The sequence below is a fragment of the Sceloporus occidentalis genome, unplaced genomic scaffold (genome assembly GCF_023333645.1).
Source record: "Sceloporus occidentalis isolate IW3139 unplaced genomic scaffold, rSceOcc1.0.p SCAF_5, whole genome shotgun sequence".
NCBI classification, from domain to species: Eukaryota; Metazoa; Chordata; class Lepidosauria; order Squamata; family Phrynosomatidae; genus Sceloporus; species Sceloporus occidentalis.
The window spans coordinates 92,147,132-92,162,970 of NW_028316985.1; the positions used below are offsets into that span (position 1 = coordinate 92,147,132).

At 38.1% G+C, this 15,839-nt stretch overlaps 1 protein-coding gene across 9 annotated transcripts in view; it reads right to left on the reverse strand.

The window, feature by feature from the left end:
* Nucleotides 1–8,110: 8,110 nt before the first annotated feature.
* Nucleotides 8,111–15,839, reverse strand: part of SLIT2 (slit guidance ligand 2) — a 260,613-nt gene continuing 252,884 nt past the window's right edge. For 6 of the 9 annotated variants that reach the window (XM_089524744.1, XM_089524738.1, XM_089524741.1 and 3 more), the window contains 4 exons: nt 14,530–14,684; nt 13,604–13,892; nt 11,170–11,381; nt 8,111–9,980 (listed from right to left, as the gene is read on the reverse strand). In XM_089524744.1, the coding sequence (XP_089380870.1) occupies nt 9,739–9,980; nt 11,170–11,381; nt 13,604–13,892; nt 14,530–14,684 (898 nt within the window). In that variant the 3' untranslated portion in view covers nt 8,111–9,738. Of the gene's footprint in view, nt 9,981–10,641; nt 10,731–11,169; nt 11,382–13,603; nt 13,893–14,529; nt 14,685–15,839 lie in introns of all 9 variants that reach the window. The other 3 variants (XM_089524742.1, XM_089524743.1, XM_089524745.1) reach the window with 3 other exon arrangements.

Genomic DNA, 15,839 nt, shown 5'->3' on the forward strand with positions numbered 1-15,839 from the left:
TGAGTCCCAGATGGGGAACAAGATGAGACAGAAATACATACCATCATCGTCATCATTACCATCACCTCTACAACCAATGGGAGATATAACAGTGGTTTTAGAGGAGGCTTTTATTATTCCATTGGTCTGCCTTCTATTCTTGGGATGGAATACACACACACACACACACACACATTGCAGAAATCTGTTGAGAGAAAGATGCAGTAGCTGCAGAAAACCTTCTAACTAGTAGCAAGAGGAGCCTTCGGTCTGAAAATTGATCTCTGTCACACTGAAAATTATAAAGATGTTCAATCAAATGTGTGAATTTTCTTCCTTTAGACTTTCAAAATATGAAGTCTGAAGCTACTTATAAGAAGGACAAAGATACTGCAGATGGGGTAGCTCACTAGTTGTGCTCTTCCCTCCATGTGTTCTTGGTGATTGCCTGAGGAATAAAAACTAGTTTTGGTTTTCATTGATTTGCTACGAAGAAGTAAATAACCTAGATCAGAGTGAAGTCATGCAGCTCTCCAGATGTGCCATCCCAGCAGCCCTCAATAGTGGGAAAAGGAGGGAGTTGGAGTCCAACAACATCTAGGGCGCTGTACAATTCCTACCCTTTTCTTAGATGAACCGGTTTTAAAAGTTAAGAATTGTTTTCGTTGTAGTTTATTGGAAGAAAAAAGGAGAACTATTGCTTTTTAAATATCTGAGAGCCATTGTAGGGGTGTGTGTGTGTGTGTGTGTGTGTGTGTTTCGGACCTTGCCCTACTGAAATCTAAAATGGCACCTACGCCTTTTGTTGACCCTTGCAAACAAAATGAAGGCATTTGATTTCATTTTAAAGTGCTCTATCCAATTTTCAAACTGAGGCACATAAAAGGAAGCTAAATTATGAGCTGAGCACACAAATCACTTTTGGATGCATCTATCTTTGTGTGGATACCTTCATGTTCAGAACATATGTGAGGTGGCTCTCACCAATGCCACTGATCGGAAAGTTTGACTTAATAAAATGCTTGGCTTTCCAACACTGCGCAATATTCTGCTACCGTAAGAGGACACTAGTATTCTGACTGTATCCAGAAAGGATAACTGGCCTTTTAAAATAAGTGATGCTAATGTGTAAAATGTCATATCAGTATTCAAAATATTTAGGCTAATGCATTTACTTTGGCTTCCTCCAGCTTCCTTCCCAAAATAAAATTCTTACTCCCTATTAAATACTAAAAACACAGACATCCCCAAATCCCAAAACCTCTAGTTAAAAATGCCTTCCTCCTCCACCACTGAAATTCAAGAGTATGCAACAGGTTTGTTTGAGGGTGGATGAAGAGGAAGAATAAACCTCATAAATATCTTGCTTAGATCTGGAGAACCCCGGTACCTTTGATCTATAATGTAGTAACATGTCAGGCACACCAAAGTAGTTTTATGTGCTGTAAAGAAAAGAAGCTGAGGAGTTTCATGGTTAATTGATTTAAAGGTTCTACAGAAGGTGTGAGATCAAAGCACAACTTAATGGTTTTATGTTACCCTAGAGATCTCAGTCCACTTATATGAGGAGGCTGACCTTGGGCAATTAGTTAACAGGGGATTCTTTTCCCAAATCAGTTGCTCTTGCTTAGGCTTTTTTCCCCCCTGACTAGCTTCATTACATATTCAGACATCAGTTGCTCTTTCTAAAGGTATTTCTATTTCTGGATAATGTGGCAGATATTATTATATTGTTGGCAAAATGCTACTCATTATGTGCAGGTCCTTGTGTGTGTGAAATTAGGGCTTGGATACTGAACATGTGTGTGTGTGTGTGTGTGATCGACAGACACATTTTGAGGATCCTTCCAATGGGCCCCAAATCCCCCCCACTGTTGCTGTATATTCAGCCCTCCATATCCATGGTTTTATCTACGGAGTCAAGCATCCATGGCTTGAAAAGATTTTAAAAAATATAAATTCCCAAAAGCGAACCTTGATTTTGCCATTTTATATAAGGGACACCATTTTACTATTCCATTGTATATAATGGGACTTCAGGATCCACAGATTTTGGTATCCATGGGGAGTCCCAGAACCAAACTCCAGCAGATACCAAGGGCCTGCTGTATTTGCGGAAAGATATTTAGTTGCAACTTTTTCCTTATAGGGAATTAATGCCAACCATTGTGAAGTTGAAGGCTTTCATGGCTGGCATCCATAGTTTTTTGTGGGTTTTTCGGGCTATGTGGCCATGTTCTAGCAGAGTTTCTTCCTGACGTTTCGCCAGCATCTGTGGCTGGCATCAGATGCCAGCCACAGATGCTGGCAAAACATCAGGAAGAAACTCTGCTAGAACATGGCCACATAGCCCGAAAAACCCACAAAAAACAATGCCAACCATTCTTTGATACTTATTGGTCTTGGAAGACACCACTGGAATAGATTTAGCTTTTAAGAACCAACTTTCTTCAAGTTCCGACAGCCTCAACCCTCCATCAATGTTAGTGTTTCTGGTCAAACTAAAATATTTGGAAATGGCTTTTATGTAATATCATCTTTCATGTTTTGGAATAAGCACCACGGACTGTACTCTATTGACCCGAATCTATTTTCACCTCCTGTTCAAATGTAGTTCTTGTTGTTAAGGCGAGAGGTGCTCATAAAACAGCCAAAGAAACAAATAATGAATTGTGTTTCACCCATGTTTCCAAAAGATAATGGGAGCTGAGTGAAGGCAGCTTCCTTTGTCCTTAAAATCTAGACCTGTGGAATCCTTATGGTCACAGATGCTAAAGATTTGTTTCCAGTGAAGAAATATACAAGAGATTTTACAGACAGGACTTCGAACAAAAGGTTGCTGTGTATCCTTTCCTTCTAGCAAGACTTCTCTTGCAGCCAGCAATCCCATCCTCCAGAATAATGCAGTTTAGGGAAGCTCTTTTAGGACATTCTACAACATCTTCTTTTATTTTGCAAGTGACTGACAACAGCTGCATTTACACTGCAGAAATAATCCAAGTTGACATCACTTGAACTGCCATGGCTCAGTGCTATGGAATTCTGGGAACTGTAGTTTTGTGAGACATTGAACCTGTTTTTTTAAATTGTGTTTTTAATAGAGATTTTAATTGTAACATGTTTAATCCTGTTTTAAGGGGGGGGGGAGATGACATGATTTTGTAAATGTGGATTTTAATGTGTTGTGAGCCGCTTTGATTGTCTCGTCACAGAAAAGCGGGATACAAATAAAAGTTTTATTTTTATTATTTTATTTTATGTCAGACAGCTCTGGTGCCACAATAAACTGCAAAATTCTAGAATTCCATAGCACTGAGCCATGGCAATTAAAGGGATATCAACTTAGATTATTTCTGCAGTGCAGATGCAGTCAGAATGTAGTGATTAGTGAGCAGACTCAGTTCTCATTGCAGCTTTGTGATGGAGTGGAGGATCACATTTAAAAAAATGCAGGCTGAGACTGTGGGGAATATCACATGGGTGGCTTACCATGTATAAATCGACATTAAATCATCAGAAATTGTGCCAAACCCACGATCGGCGTTCACACTGTGCGCGCTTCTATCAGTAAATCGTAGTGGAGGTGTTGTCGCTTGCTCATCCCATTAGCAAAGCATCCGTGGAGCTGCCATTTGGCAATAATGGAATCTTCCATTACTACACTACAATTTACTGATGAGGGAAGCGCACAGTGGTGTGAAAGCCAATCACAAGTTTTGCACGATTTCTGACGATTTAATGATTTACACATGGAATGCATCCCCTGTCATATTCTCCCATGTAACTACATATTGTCATCTGACCTGACGCCCCAAACCTACCTTAACAGCCAGCAGCCACACTGAGTGATTGAAGTCTGTTCTGCTGGTGACTGGGGCACTGCAGGTTGATGTTTTCAGTCTCCTGTCTGCAAGGAGCTGTGGTGTGAAGCAAGGCCCCTGTTGCAACTGTTCATTGCACCAGAGCTTGCTGCTGGTGGTGGGGAAGCACTGGAAACACCATCCTGCAGTGCCTGAATTGCCAGCAGAAGAGACCTCCATTGCTCAGAGCAGCTGCTGGTTGTTAAGATAGGTTTGAAGGGACTTTTGTGATCATGGCGATAGTGTCATAGTTGTAAACATGAACAGCAAACGGTTACAGATTAGTAAGTTTAGCTTACACATTAGTAACTGACCGACAGGATGCCTGCCACAGCTTCAGCCAAGCATGCTGATACTGTACTTCTCTCCTAGCTTCCCCGAATCCTTGTTTTGTTCCATGTCTTAGATTTCACCACCTGAATTTACTCTTTCAGAAAATGGCATAACAGCAACTCAATACACAGAATGCAAATACACAGATGAAATCTAAATGTCTTTATCCCCTTGTATCTTCATTTTCTCTTGCACTGATTTGGTTCTAGTATATTGATATAACCAGGAATGAAACACAGAACATAGTGTTTTGTATTTTTTTGTTTTTTATCTCAATGTGACGTTCTTTAACTCCCTTCCCTTTATTCTTTTATTTATTTTGACAAGTAAAAATACTGGGAGGAAGAGGCTTTCTTTCTAAGAAGAAAAAAATAGCATTTGTTTATTATAGTGCACATTATCACATACTTGTGTTTCAGAGAGGTTCCCATATTGAGATTTTGGTAATTTGCAAAGACAGATTTAGTCAGATCATGCACAAACTCTAAAGTTATGTGTTTATTCAGGCAAAAAATAAATGTCAGAGATTGTTAGTAGGCATTTGTACACATCACATTTATTTGGATGACATTTAATGTGGTTTTTAAGGTGTGGATACTACTTCTTCAAAGTAACACGTCTGTTCTTGAAAATTGTGCATGACAAAGTTACTTCAACCAAGTTATTCCCAGTTTAAAGGTTTTAAAAAAGGTGAAAATACTCTGCCTGTATCAATACTTTTTAAAGGGATGTTTTAAAGATGTAAGCTGGCATGCATAGCCAGCAATGTCTTGGCCAAACGTGCCCCTATTTGCCTTTATCTAGTTGTCTTCCCTCCTTCCCAAGTTACCTAACCTGATTCCAATATGCAAAGGGATTTTGTAGCACCTTTGAGACTAACTGGATGAGAGGTGTTGGTAGCATGAGCTTTCGTAGACTTGAGTCTACTTCCTCAGAGGCATGTGGCAGAGTGGAAAGTCCAGGGACAGACCTATACAAGCAGTCTGTGTGAGAGAATGCCATAGAAATGCAAAATTTTGTGGGCGTGGAGATGAGGTGACGAGTTCGGTTTTAACAATGCCTGGGAGGGGGGCACAAAGGCATGATATTGCCTAAAGCCAAGGTTGGTAGATAATCATATGACTGGGTATTGGGATGTGGTGTGGGAGCCAAAAAGAAGACGCAATGAACTGGCTAAGAGAGTCCCCATGAAGGTGGGGGGAATAGCTAGTGTTATAGCCCTGGTGGCGCAGTGGTTAAATGTACTGCAGCCATTCACTCGAAACCACAAGGTTGCGAGTTCAAGACCAGCAAAAGGGCCCAAGCTCGACTCAGGCTTGCATCCTTCCGAGGTCGCTAAAATGAGTACCCAGACTGTTGGGGGCAAATTAGCTTACTTGCTAATTAGCTTACTTGCTGTTCACCGCTATGATCTTTGGAATAGCGGTATATAAATAAAACAAATTATTATTATAGAATATGTAGTGTGCCAAGAAACCATTCTCTCATTCAGAAGTTGAACAGACCTTTATTTGGACATTTGCAGATGTGGCTTGGTGTCAATACAAGGAAGTTTTGCTAGTATGTGCAGCTGCTGATGTCTTCCATTTTCCTTCCCCCAGACTCTTTCTGGAATGTCACTTCAGCCGCTTGATAGTGGACTATAGAAACACCATGGAAGAGGTCAGCAACAAGACTTTGTGACAATATCTTTCTTCTCATTATTATGTTTTCATTACCGTTGGTGCCCTCAGGTAAGGGAAGTGGAGGTGGAACTCTTCTCTTCTTGCTTATTCCCCAGTTTTAAATCAATTGCTTTTCCTTATTGGAAGATCTCAGTTCCTGCCACTGTGTGCTTTAACTCTAGGCTAAGAACTCAGAAAACACATATTCCTCCTTTATAAATGAATATTACTCTTGTGGACAAGCATTAGAAAATTACTTTTAGTAACCAGTTACAATGATAATTCCAAACCCTCCAAAGTAGTTGGTTGCCTATATAATCAAAATTTCAGAAAAAGTAACTCCTGTTTTTCAGAAGAAGCTAAAACTGTTATTTTTTTTTAAAAGAAAGTTACAGCTACATTGGAAAAGGAATGAAGTTACATACAGAAGGTAATGAATTACAAATAACTCATTAATTGCCAGTAACTCATTATGTATAACTAATTCTTTGCAAGCTCTGGTATTTATTAATATTGAAGCATATTGGATGTTATCAAATGCTCCTGTACAGACTGTTCAAATGAGCAACGATATTACTATATAATGTCAATGTATCTTTAACACTGTTACATATATGGCTTTTTCAATTAATTTTAATTTTCTCAGGCATATTCTGGAATGATTCATGCATTAATGGAGCTGCATGGGAGTCCATTTTATGTGACTGGATTGAATACTGTCAGTGCAACAGCAAGCCTGTTGAAACCAATCGTAGGGGATGGGCAATTTATGTAGTTGTTTGGTATTAGTGCAATGCTGGGCCACTTCCTACAGATACCACTTGAAACATGTAGGACTCAGCCATTTCGAAGTACCATATGCACTGCATCTTTCAACATCGCAGAAGCAAGCCAAGTTGCTAAAACGAGGATATCACAGTGCTAATTATTTTAGAGCACTGTTATTGCAAAACAGTGCAAAAGCAATGGCGCAGGTGATGTTTTGGGACCAGGGACTGAATTGCAATCTTGGTCTTGGGGACAGAATTCCAACAATGGATGGGGGCTAAAGCATAATCTGTGGAGTAGATGGAAAATTTGACAGTTTGGATGCTTTCTCTCCAAGCATACAAGTACAGTGGACCCTTGTTATACACTCGGGTTTGGTTCCAAGATCCCCTGTGGATAACGAAATCCGTGGATGCTCAAGTCCCATTAAATATAATGACGTAGCAAAATGGTGTCACGTATAATAAATGAAAAATCAAGGTTTGATATTTTAAATTTATACTTTTTTGGAACATTTTCAAACTGTGGATGCTTGAGTCCGTGTATAAAAAATACGTGTATAAGAAGGGACGACTGTACAGTTCAATTCTGTACATGCCTTCTAGAAGGAAGCACCAATACTAAAAATTTCCAGGGGACAATCAGAGTGCAGCTCCATATAAAACTTTCTTGAGATGTAAACTAAAGGAATCCTTTGGAATTTTCACTTGAAACTCAACACTGCAACCTGGGCCTACAAACCAAAGCATTGTGTCAAATTTTGAGGCAGCTGGCATGCTTTCCCAATTAGTTATGGCAGCCTGCTGCTCCCAGTTTGGTGTTTTGATTTGAAACTGGTTCGTTGTAGCGTTTTGATTTGAAACTGGTTCGTTCTTGCAAGAGAACCAAAAACACTTTCAGAAGCATCTAGAATGACGTGTAGATGATGGTGTCTCAGACAGATATTCTTTTTTAATTATTACAGAGGTGCACCATACACTGACCCACATGAATGCCCCATACATGCTGCCCATTATTGACTGATAGCATCTCTCCAGGGATGAGGATGAATGTTTTTCCTTCACAGACTTATTGCCCGCTAGTGAAAATGCTAGAGGCCAAACCTGAGATATTCTGAAATCAAAGCATGGGGTCTGCAATAGCCACTTGGCTCCTTCACAAAAAACAGCCCACACTGCCCATCCCTTCAAACATCAAGATTTGTTTCATATATATGAAAACGCCCCTGAAATTCAGTGTTGTACAGGATGCCATGTGAACTGATTTTGTACATATGGAATTAAAACATTTCACAGTTGCCTCCCTAGAGAAATTCATGTTAATATTCAGAAAAAAGGTACCTGATGTTGAGTGCATTACTTCATTATTTCATTTGTTAGCAATATGCTAACAGGAATAGGTATTTCTTGGGATAATATGCCAAATTTACTTTACAATAAGCAAATCTAAAGGGGTTTAATTAAAGACTGTTGAACAAGTGGAAGAATGCAAGTAAAGAGCTGGCACTGAAGTAAATATCTGTTTAATTTACAAACATCAGTAAAGATACTGATATCAGTCCAAATAAGACAAAGCAACACTGTATTACACATGTACATCTAACTTCTTTTAAAAAAATTGAAAAAACCCTTTTTACAGGGTACCCCGAGATTTACTGAAAAAAAGAACACAACCCACTATGAAAAAATTATTACCAATTCTATATTGTGATTTAGCAGCAACATGTTAACAAAGGGAAACATTAGGGCAAGTAAAGTAGTTTTAATATTTGGGAAAAGTCACAGTTCTTGGTAGTACAGCCTCTCTCTTTTAATTTTAAAGGTAAGGAACTCCACGGGAATATTAGTCTGTAAAGATCTACTTTCTAGTGTTATTTTCTACACATCATTTTTCAGTAATGTCATTATATTTAGGGAAATGATCACTTCTATACACTAGTCATCTACTGTTAAGACATTTCCCCCCTCATACATTACAAGGACTTGGGAAATAATGCAAGTCTTTGCTATCATGAAAACTGCAATCTGTTGATGTTTCCAGCATATTTTCTATCAGTAACAGCAGATGATAGGTTGCTATGGTAAAAATTAAGAATAACCCAGACCAAATCTATTTACCCCATGACAACATGCTATATTAGTCCTATTGCAAATATCCTGATTTTAAGTTTTCTTTTTTTAAAAGAAAAAACAACAACAACAGGAAATACAAAAATATCAGGACAAATATAAATTAATATATATTAAAGCATTGAAAAAACAGTAAAAGGGGTGGCCTAAATGTTAAGTACAGTGTACTTTGATACAATAAATATTTCTCAATAAACCGAATACTGTATAGAGCTTTTAGAACTCATAGAACCAAAACTCCATATAATACCTAATTTTCCCAACAATAATCTATTTTATCATCCCCTTAACATTTATATTACAACAAATTAATACTGGAAGAGGGTAGATTAACACTTATTGGACTTCTTTTCCTGCTAACATGCCAACATAAAAGAACACATCAGGAGGTTTTAGGGTTTATGGTGTTTCCTCTTCTGTCCGGGAGGCCAGAGGCTTCATTTTCCCAACATGATTATTTTTATGGCAGGCAAAACGCATCACCTATTTGTTAAACGTGCACAAATGGATCATTTTCACCTGACACTCTTCCTCCCATTCCTTGGAAGAGTTTGATATGTTCTTGTCATGAGAGTAAAACCAAAATCAAAACCTATTGTTAAAAATAGTAAAATAAAATAAAATAAAAAATGCCCCGTATAAGATGGCAAGGTTGAAAGTCACTTGAACAGGGTGCCTGTTTATCTTTAGCATGTCATAAAGAATGGTAGATGTTCACAAGCAGTTAAATTTCCATCGCTGTTGAAACGTTACCAGTTTCTCTTTGTTTTAAAAAAATGTCTTCTTCAAAGCTTCTCTCGTTTACAAGAAGTCTCAGTTCAAGCATCTGATTTGTTGTTGTTGCAATTAAAGAAAAAAGTCTTTATTCTCATAATAAAAATAAGTCTGTTCTGTATTTTACAATATATTTCAAATATTTCCACTATGAAGCATTAATTAGTCCGAGACACGGTCAATAAGTATACAACATTAAAAAAAAAGACAAGTAGGGCAAATAGGACGCTTTTAGGAGGGGCACTTTGTACAGCCACACTTCACCACCTTTTCTACTTCATCCACAAATGAGGACCCATCAGTGCATTCAAAAGAGTATTTCCGCCTCTTGCTCCTCAACGGCCTGCAACATTGCCCACTTGAACACCCTCCCATGCACTCTAGTCTCGATACCTTCTTGGTCGTCTGGCATGCGGTGTAGCCTTGCTGCTTTTGGAAGTAATCTCTGATTCGTTCCCCTCGACAAGAGATTTCTGTAGCAAGGAGAAAAGAACATCCACCAAATGACACAGCCGTACACAGACATCAATCCTAAAATGGCAACTAGTAAGCTAACAAAATGCTTCTAAATATAGTTTTCTTGTTTTATGTTTCTTCTGGCTTAGAAAAATAATATTGTTGATATAAAGTGGATTGCACATTCAGATGAGCTTATTTTTAGTGATGACTTACATATAAACCATAAATACAGTACTATTACAATGACAAGAAAATTGGAAATTTAAATCTTTTTCGTTATTAGAAAAATACACATCCTCTGCTCTTAACAGTACAGCCAGCTGGTTTCTTTTACTGTTGGGAAGTGCTTGAGACAGCATGCAATTTCGTTTATTAGACCAAGAGTTAAATATTATTCAATCTGTTATTTAATAGAAACTACATTCCACCAACTTCATAAATTACTGAGGCATAAAACCAGGTTAAATAGGAGACATCTGGTTTAAATGCTCAACCCCCATATTCTATTCTAGTCACACTGATGCAAAATACAAAATAAATAAATGTCAGCTCAAGAAAGAAAGAGAGAGAGAGAAGGGGAATAAGACAGGAGAAGCGAAAGATCCTTTGATAGACAAGGAGAGAAAATAGCAAGACAGCGGAGAGAAAAAGGCATCCTGTTTTTATCCATCTCACCTGTATAATTCGCTGTGATAAATCAGTTGAAGATGAGAGGTCAAAAGTAGAGTTTGTGATAAAACTAGGAGCAGAATCATTGGATTTGGCTTCGCAGTTGCAGAAGGTAGAGAAACAATAAATACAGAAAGATATAGCAGGTAAAAGGTGGCAGTTTAAATATAGCAAAAAATTGCTTCTGAATAAAGAAAAAAGTTTTCACAGCAAAATCTCAGATGAAGGAAAAATCTTCCAAGTGTTAATATTAAGGTCAAGGACTATTAAAAAAAAGATTTCTCTCTCTCTCTTCATTATAAAATAATTGAAATGTATTATTTTTTTTTAAAAAAAATTATGTATATATTTTCCACTGAGACAAATTTTGTATAGTTTTTTTGTGGCGGAATAAATGAAGAAAGAAAATTAAAAATATCAAAGAGCCAATGTATATGTAAAAGAATGGATTTTTTTTCATCTTACATGTTTCAAAATAAAATGATCTCTCCCACTTCTTAAATGGAATGATGATAATCTGAGAGGATTATTTACCTTTATCGCAGCTGTCCCCAGTGTATCCGCTGCTGCATTCGCAATACGGTTTCCCAAGGCCTGAAAGCCTACATTTACCATGTTTACATCTGATGGACTGGCAGGGGTTAAACAGTTCTTCATCTTCATCACAGAGGACTCCCCCATGTCCCTGCAGGCATTTACAACTGTATGAAAATGCATTGATTGGCAAGCAGGTACCATGCACACATCTACAGGGGGAGACAAGCCCAAGAGAATAAAAATAAATTATTCATCCAACCTAAGGCTAAGCGACATTAACTATAAATGCTTCGGACTGTACTCAAAAAAGAAATTGGTTGTAGGTTTCTTTTTTAGATTGCACTTTTCCAGCAAATCGTGATGAAGCGTTTTGCGTTCAACTAATTGTTATGCAAGGTTAGTGCAAGGATAAAGAAGCACACAGATCATTATTCTGTTAGTGAATATACTGCCGCTGTAGATGTGTTATGGAAGACCTGAACATGATGTCACACAGCTACCAAATTTCTGCATTCTTCAAGCAAGCAGGATGTATGTATGGTGCAAGACACTGCGAGCAACAAATGCAAAATCTGGAGAAAAATGATTTTACTTGATAGAAATATTACAGTAACAAGGAAGAAAACAAGACACGGCTTACTGTTGACCCCCCCCCCCCCCCATGGAAAGGAAAATAAAATAAAAGGACTGATGAGATATATCCAATAAATAAATAAATCAATAAAGATTAGCAGAAAATTGCAGTTCATGCATACACTTCTAGAAGCCAGGGCAAGGAGAAGTGCTCAAAGTTTTGCCAGTTATTTCTGATATTTGGAATATGGTCCAGGCTGCCCACCTCTCTTTGTGACACTGTTATGACTTATTTCTCAGTTGAAACAAGGGCTGTGCGCTAAGCATAATATCTAAGGCTTACTTTCAAATTTGAAGGATCCACCCCCCCCCCCTGAGAAAACTGTTCTGAGCTTTGCAAAAGAAGGGGATGGCATTTAAATTAAAGATTATGTTTCCCTAGAAGCTGCGTCTGTGTGTGTGTGAGAGAGATTATTTTCTTTCATTATTGTCATAAAATTCATTGCCACTTTCATGGTCAGGTACCTTTGTTTCTAAATATATAATCTTCATGGAAAGCGCATACTGGCACTAAATATAATCTGAAGGTCAAACCAGATGCAACACTGTTGAATTTAGCATGTGTGTCTTCAAAACCACAAATCTCAACTCCTGACTTCAAGGAAGAGATTAACCCTTCTTTTCCATGCTGTGGTCCTAATGAAAATAATCTGCATCCAACTGGATTTTTTTTATAGTTGATACAGATTCCAAGGATGTGTTTTTGACCTCTGTTTGTCTAGTAATAATAAATACATTTCAATTTGGGCACAGAATCCTTAGAGAAGTGAGATCTGTTGGCTTTCTGGCCTTTAACTGAAGTGGGGTGACTGGACAAGAGTGTATGGGTGGCAGTGAATGGCTCTTTCTAGCAGTGTGTAATTCCATTTTAATTAAGGTGGTACCAGTCAATCCTCTGTTTTTCTTGTTTGTTTTTAAAACTTCATCTACTTTCTGGCTGATACCCCATTTTGCAGAAATGTACTGGAGTTTGTGGTGGGATCTCAGCTCTAAAACTTCCTTGGTAAAGGGGATTCATTTCTTTCTATTGCCAGGTTTGGTAATAGGTCAGAGGCAGCTTCATTCACTTTAATGGATTATCTACACAAGGAGCTATTTATGGAAAAAGGAAGCCCTGCTAGGAAGCATAACAGAACAGTGATCTTCTCCAGGCTGGTGTCAACTAGGTATGTTGGACTGCAATTGCCATTTATTTCCAGCCAATATGATGCTGATGGCTAAAGAAGATACCCTGCAGATGATGGTCCAATGCATCTGCAGGGTATCCTATGGATACACTATGGGATTAATTCTGTGCCAAAATGGTTTTACCTTGGCAAAGGAATTAACACCCTCATACTGTAAGCTTCTAGCACTGTTTTCTTATCCACAATGTTCCTTTGAAAAACACACAGACACTCAATCCTACTAAGCTATTGGGGGGAGATGGACCTCTTCCATTTAAAAAACAACAACCTAGGAATGAAGTGTCACACTAGTATTTCACTTCTACTTTTTACTCCTAGGCTCCTTGATAACCAAATAAAGAATTTGTGATACATTGTACCATGAAACACTTTTATGTTATACTGTACTATATTTTTAAAATGTGATACCAATTAAACATTTTTAACCAAAAATTTTAATGGAGCCACTTTTTAAACCAATCATTCAATTTATCTTCAGCTAGGATTTTCAAGGCCCCAATAACAGAAGGTTACTGTCAAAAATAATGTTGTGAGAGGTTGAAAGCCTGCCATATTCCAAAGCTTAAAAATAAATGTGCAATATTAGAAAATTGTGTTCATCAAGGACTTACTTATTTCCCAGACAGGGATCATTGGTTTGTTGATCACACAGTGTGCCAGTCCATCCTCCATCACACTCACATGTAAAGCCTGACTGGCTAGTCACATGGCAAGTTCCATGGACACACACCTTCTTATGACATGGTTCACAGCCTGGGAGAATTCCCACTTGCAGTGGGACATTCCTAAAGTCTTGCAGTTCACTGTTGATGTACAGATTACGGATGCAACCATGAAAGCTGGTACCATTTTGACCTGGGGACTGTCGCAGTGCAGCAACATTGTTTTTCATAGGCATGCCTGGAAAAGAAGCCAACTCATTAATCAAAAAGAATTAGCATAACTGAATCATAACTGATATGGTTTATTTAAAATAACTATGCAACTTGTACCAATTTGCCCAGTTTTTATAATGAACGAGATCATATTTTTACATTAAACAGTAATCTTTTCAGTTACCACATTGTGGGATCTCTACAGGGCTTCATTGACTGATTTAATATCCAATATGTAATTACACTATATATTTTGCAGCTTGCCCAGCATTTGGTAATTGATGAGTTAATTATAGATTGGCTTACTAAGACCTTTTAGTTCCAGCACAATGACACCTGCAAAAGTGAAAAGGTTCAAGAAGTACAGAAGATGGACTGAGTATGTGCTACCATAGTGCCATGTGGAACTGACAGTAATTATGCAAAGACATTACTTGCACAGATGAAACTTAGCTGAGCATCATTAATGTGTCTGAAATCAGAGCGGATTGGAAAAAAGTAACTGTCACTGTTTTGTTGTTGTTGTTATATCATGATGATGATCATGATGATCATGATGATGATGATCATCATCATCTCAGTTTTACCTAGGATATTGATCATTTCCATTTTGCCTGGTTCCATATATTAGTCATATTCACAATAGAAACATATTGCCTTACCTCCTACATAGAGCGGGGAGTCAAAATTCAAAGTGGACTGTTTAGATAAGTTGGTGATGATCTTGGGGCTTCCTCCATCAATCGACAAAGACAGAATCTGATCCACTGCAAGTAATTCAACTATGTGGAAATTTCCATCATTGATTGTCTCAACACTGAAATAAAAATAAGGGATATTAAGAAATGTATGGGGCAGAGACTGTGTTCCCCTAAATATAGGTGTGGGACCATATTTCTCCAGGATTCAGGATTCAGAAGCTATAGTTAATAGACAAGAGCATTTTCCTGGTTGTAAATAGTCTAGTGAACTCAAACAATTCAGTCTGTCAACAGTCCTCTATCATGTGGTACATTTTTGCAGTGCAGATTCTAGACAAAACTCTCCAGATGTTCAGATATCATGATCTGATAAAATGAATTACAATTCTCCTAATTAATTACTAGACATGTACATCCATCACAAGATTCAGCTCATAACTGCAAACAGTAATTTCGAAAACAGCTTGATTTGGCTTAGACCAACTTGGAGTCAGATATACTTGGCTCTGAATCTAGTTCTTGATTCAAAAATACAAATCTTTGTGCCTCCCATCACCTATCATTTAGAAGTCAACAAATGGCTGTAACCTTTTGTTTGACAGAATTAGATACATTTGCACCTCATGAAGGGAATATACCTACCAATAGGTAGGTAGGTGCAGATTTCTTTATACTTTGTTGTTCATGTGTACCTTCAAATCACTTCTGGCATAAAGTGACCCTAAGGCAAGCCTATCATTGGGTTTTCTTGGCATTTTTCTTTAGAGGAGGTTTGCCATTGCCATCCACTGAGACTGAGAGACTGTGACTTGCCCAAGGTCACTGAGTGGGTTTACATTTACTACAGCCCTTAAAAAAAGTAACTAGCCACAGCTTCTTGATGAAATTGGGTGGAAGTCTGAGAGATCCCTCCCTCTCCTTTCTGTGGATAAAGCTTGTCTTCCTAGGATATTATCACAGCCAGAAATCCCACTAGGATACATGCAGGATTTAAAAGTCAAAAATGGGTGTTATCACACTTACCCGTTCCCAAGCTGTATGCAGCCCGTACCCTTCCTGGGCAGCTCATCTGCAACCTGGACTTTTTTTGCAGTTGGGATTTACCCATTCCTGAAAAAGGTCTTGGATAGGTATGGGCTGCATACTGCCCGGAAACTGATATGGGCAATAACAACAATTTTTTACTTTGAAATCCCCCATCCATCCCAGTGGGATTTCTGGGTGTGATAATCTCCACAGATTCACAGACCCACAGAGTTGGAAGTGACTGC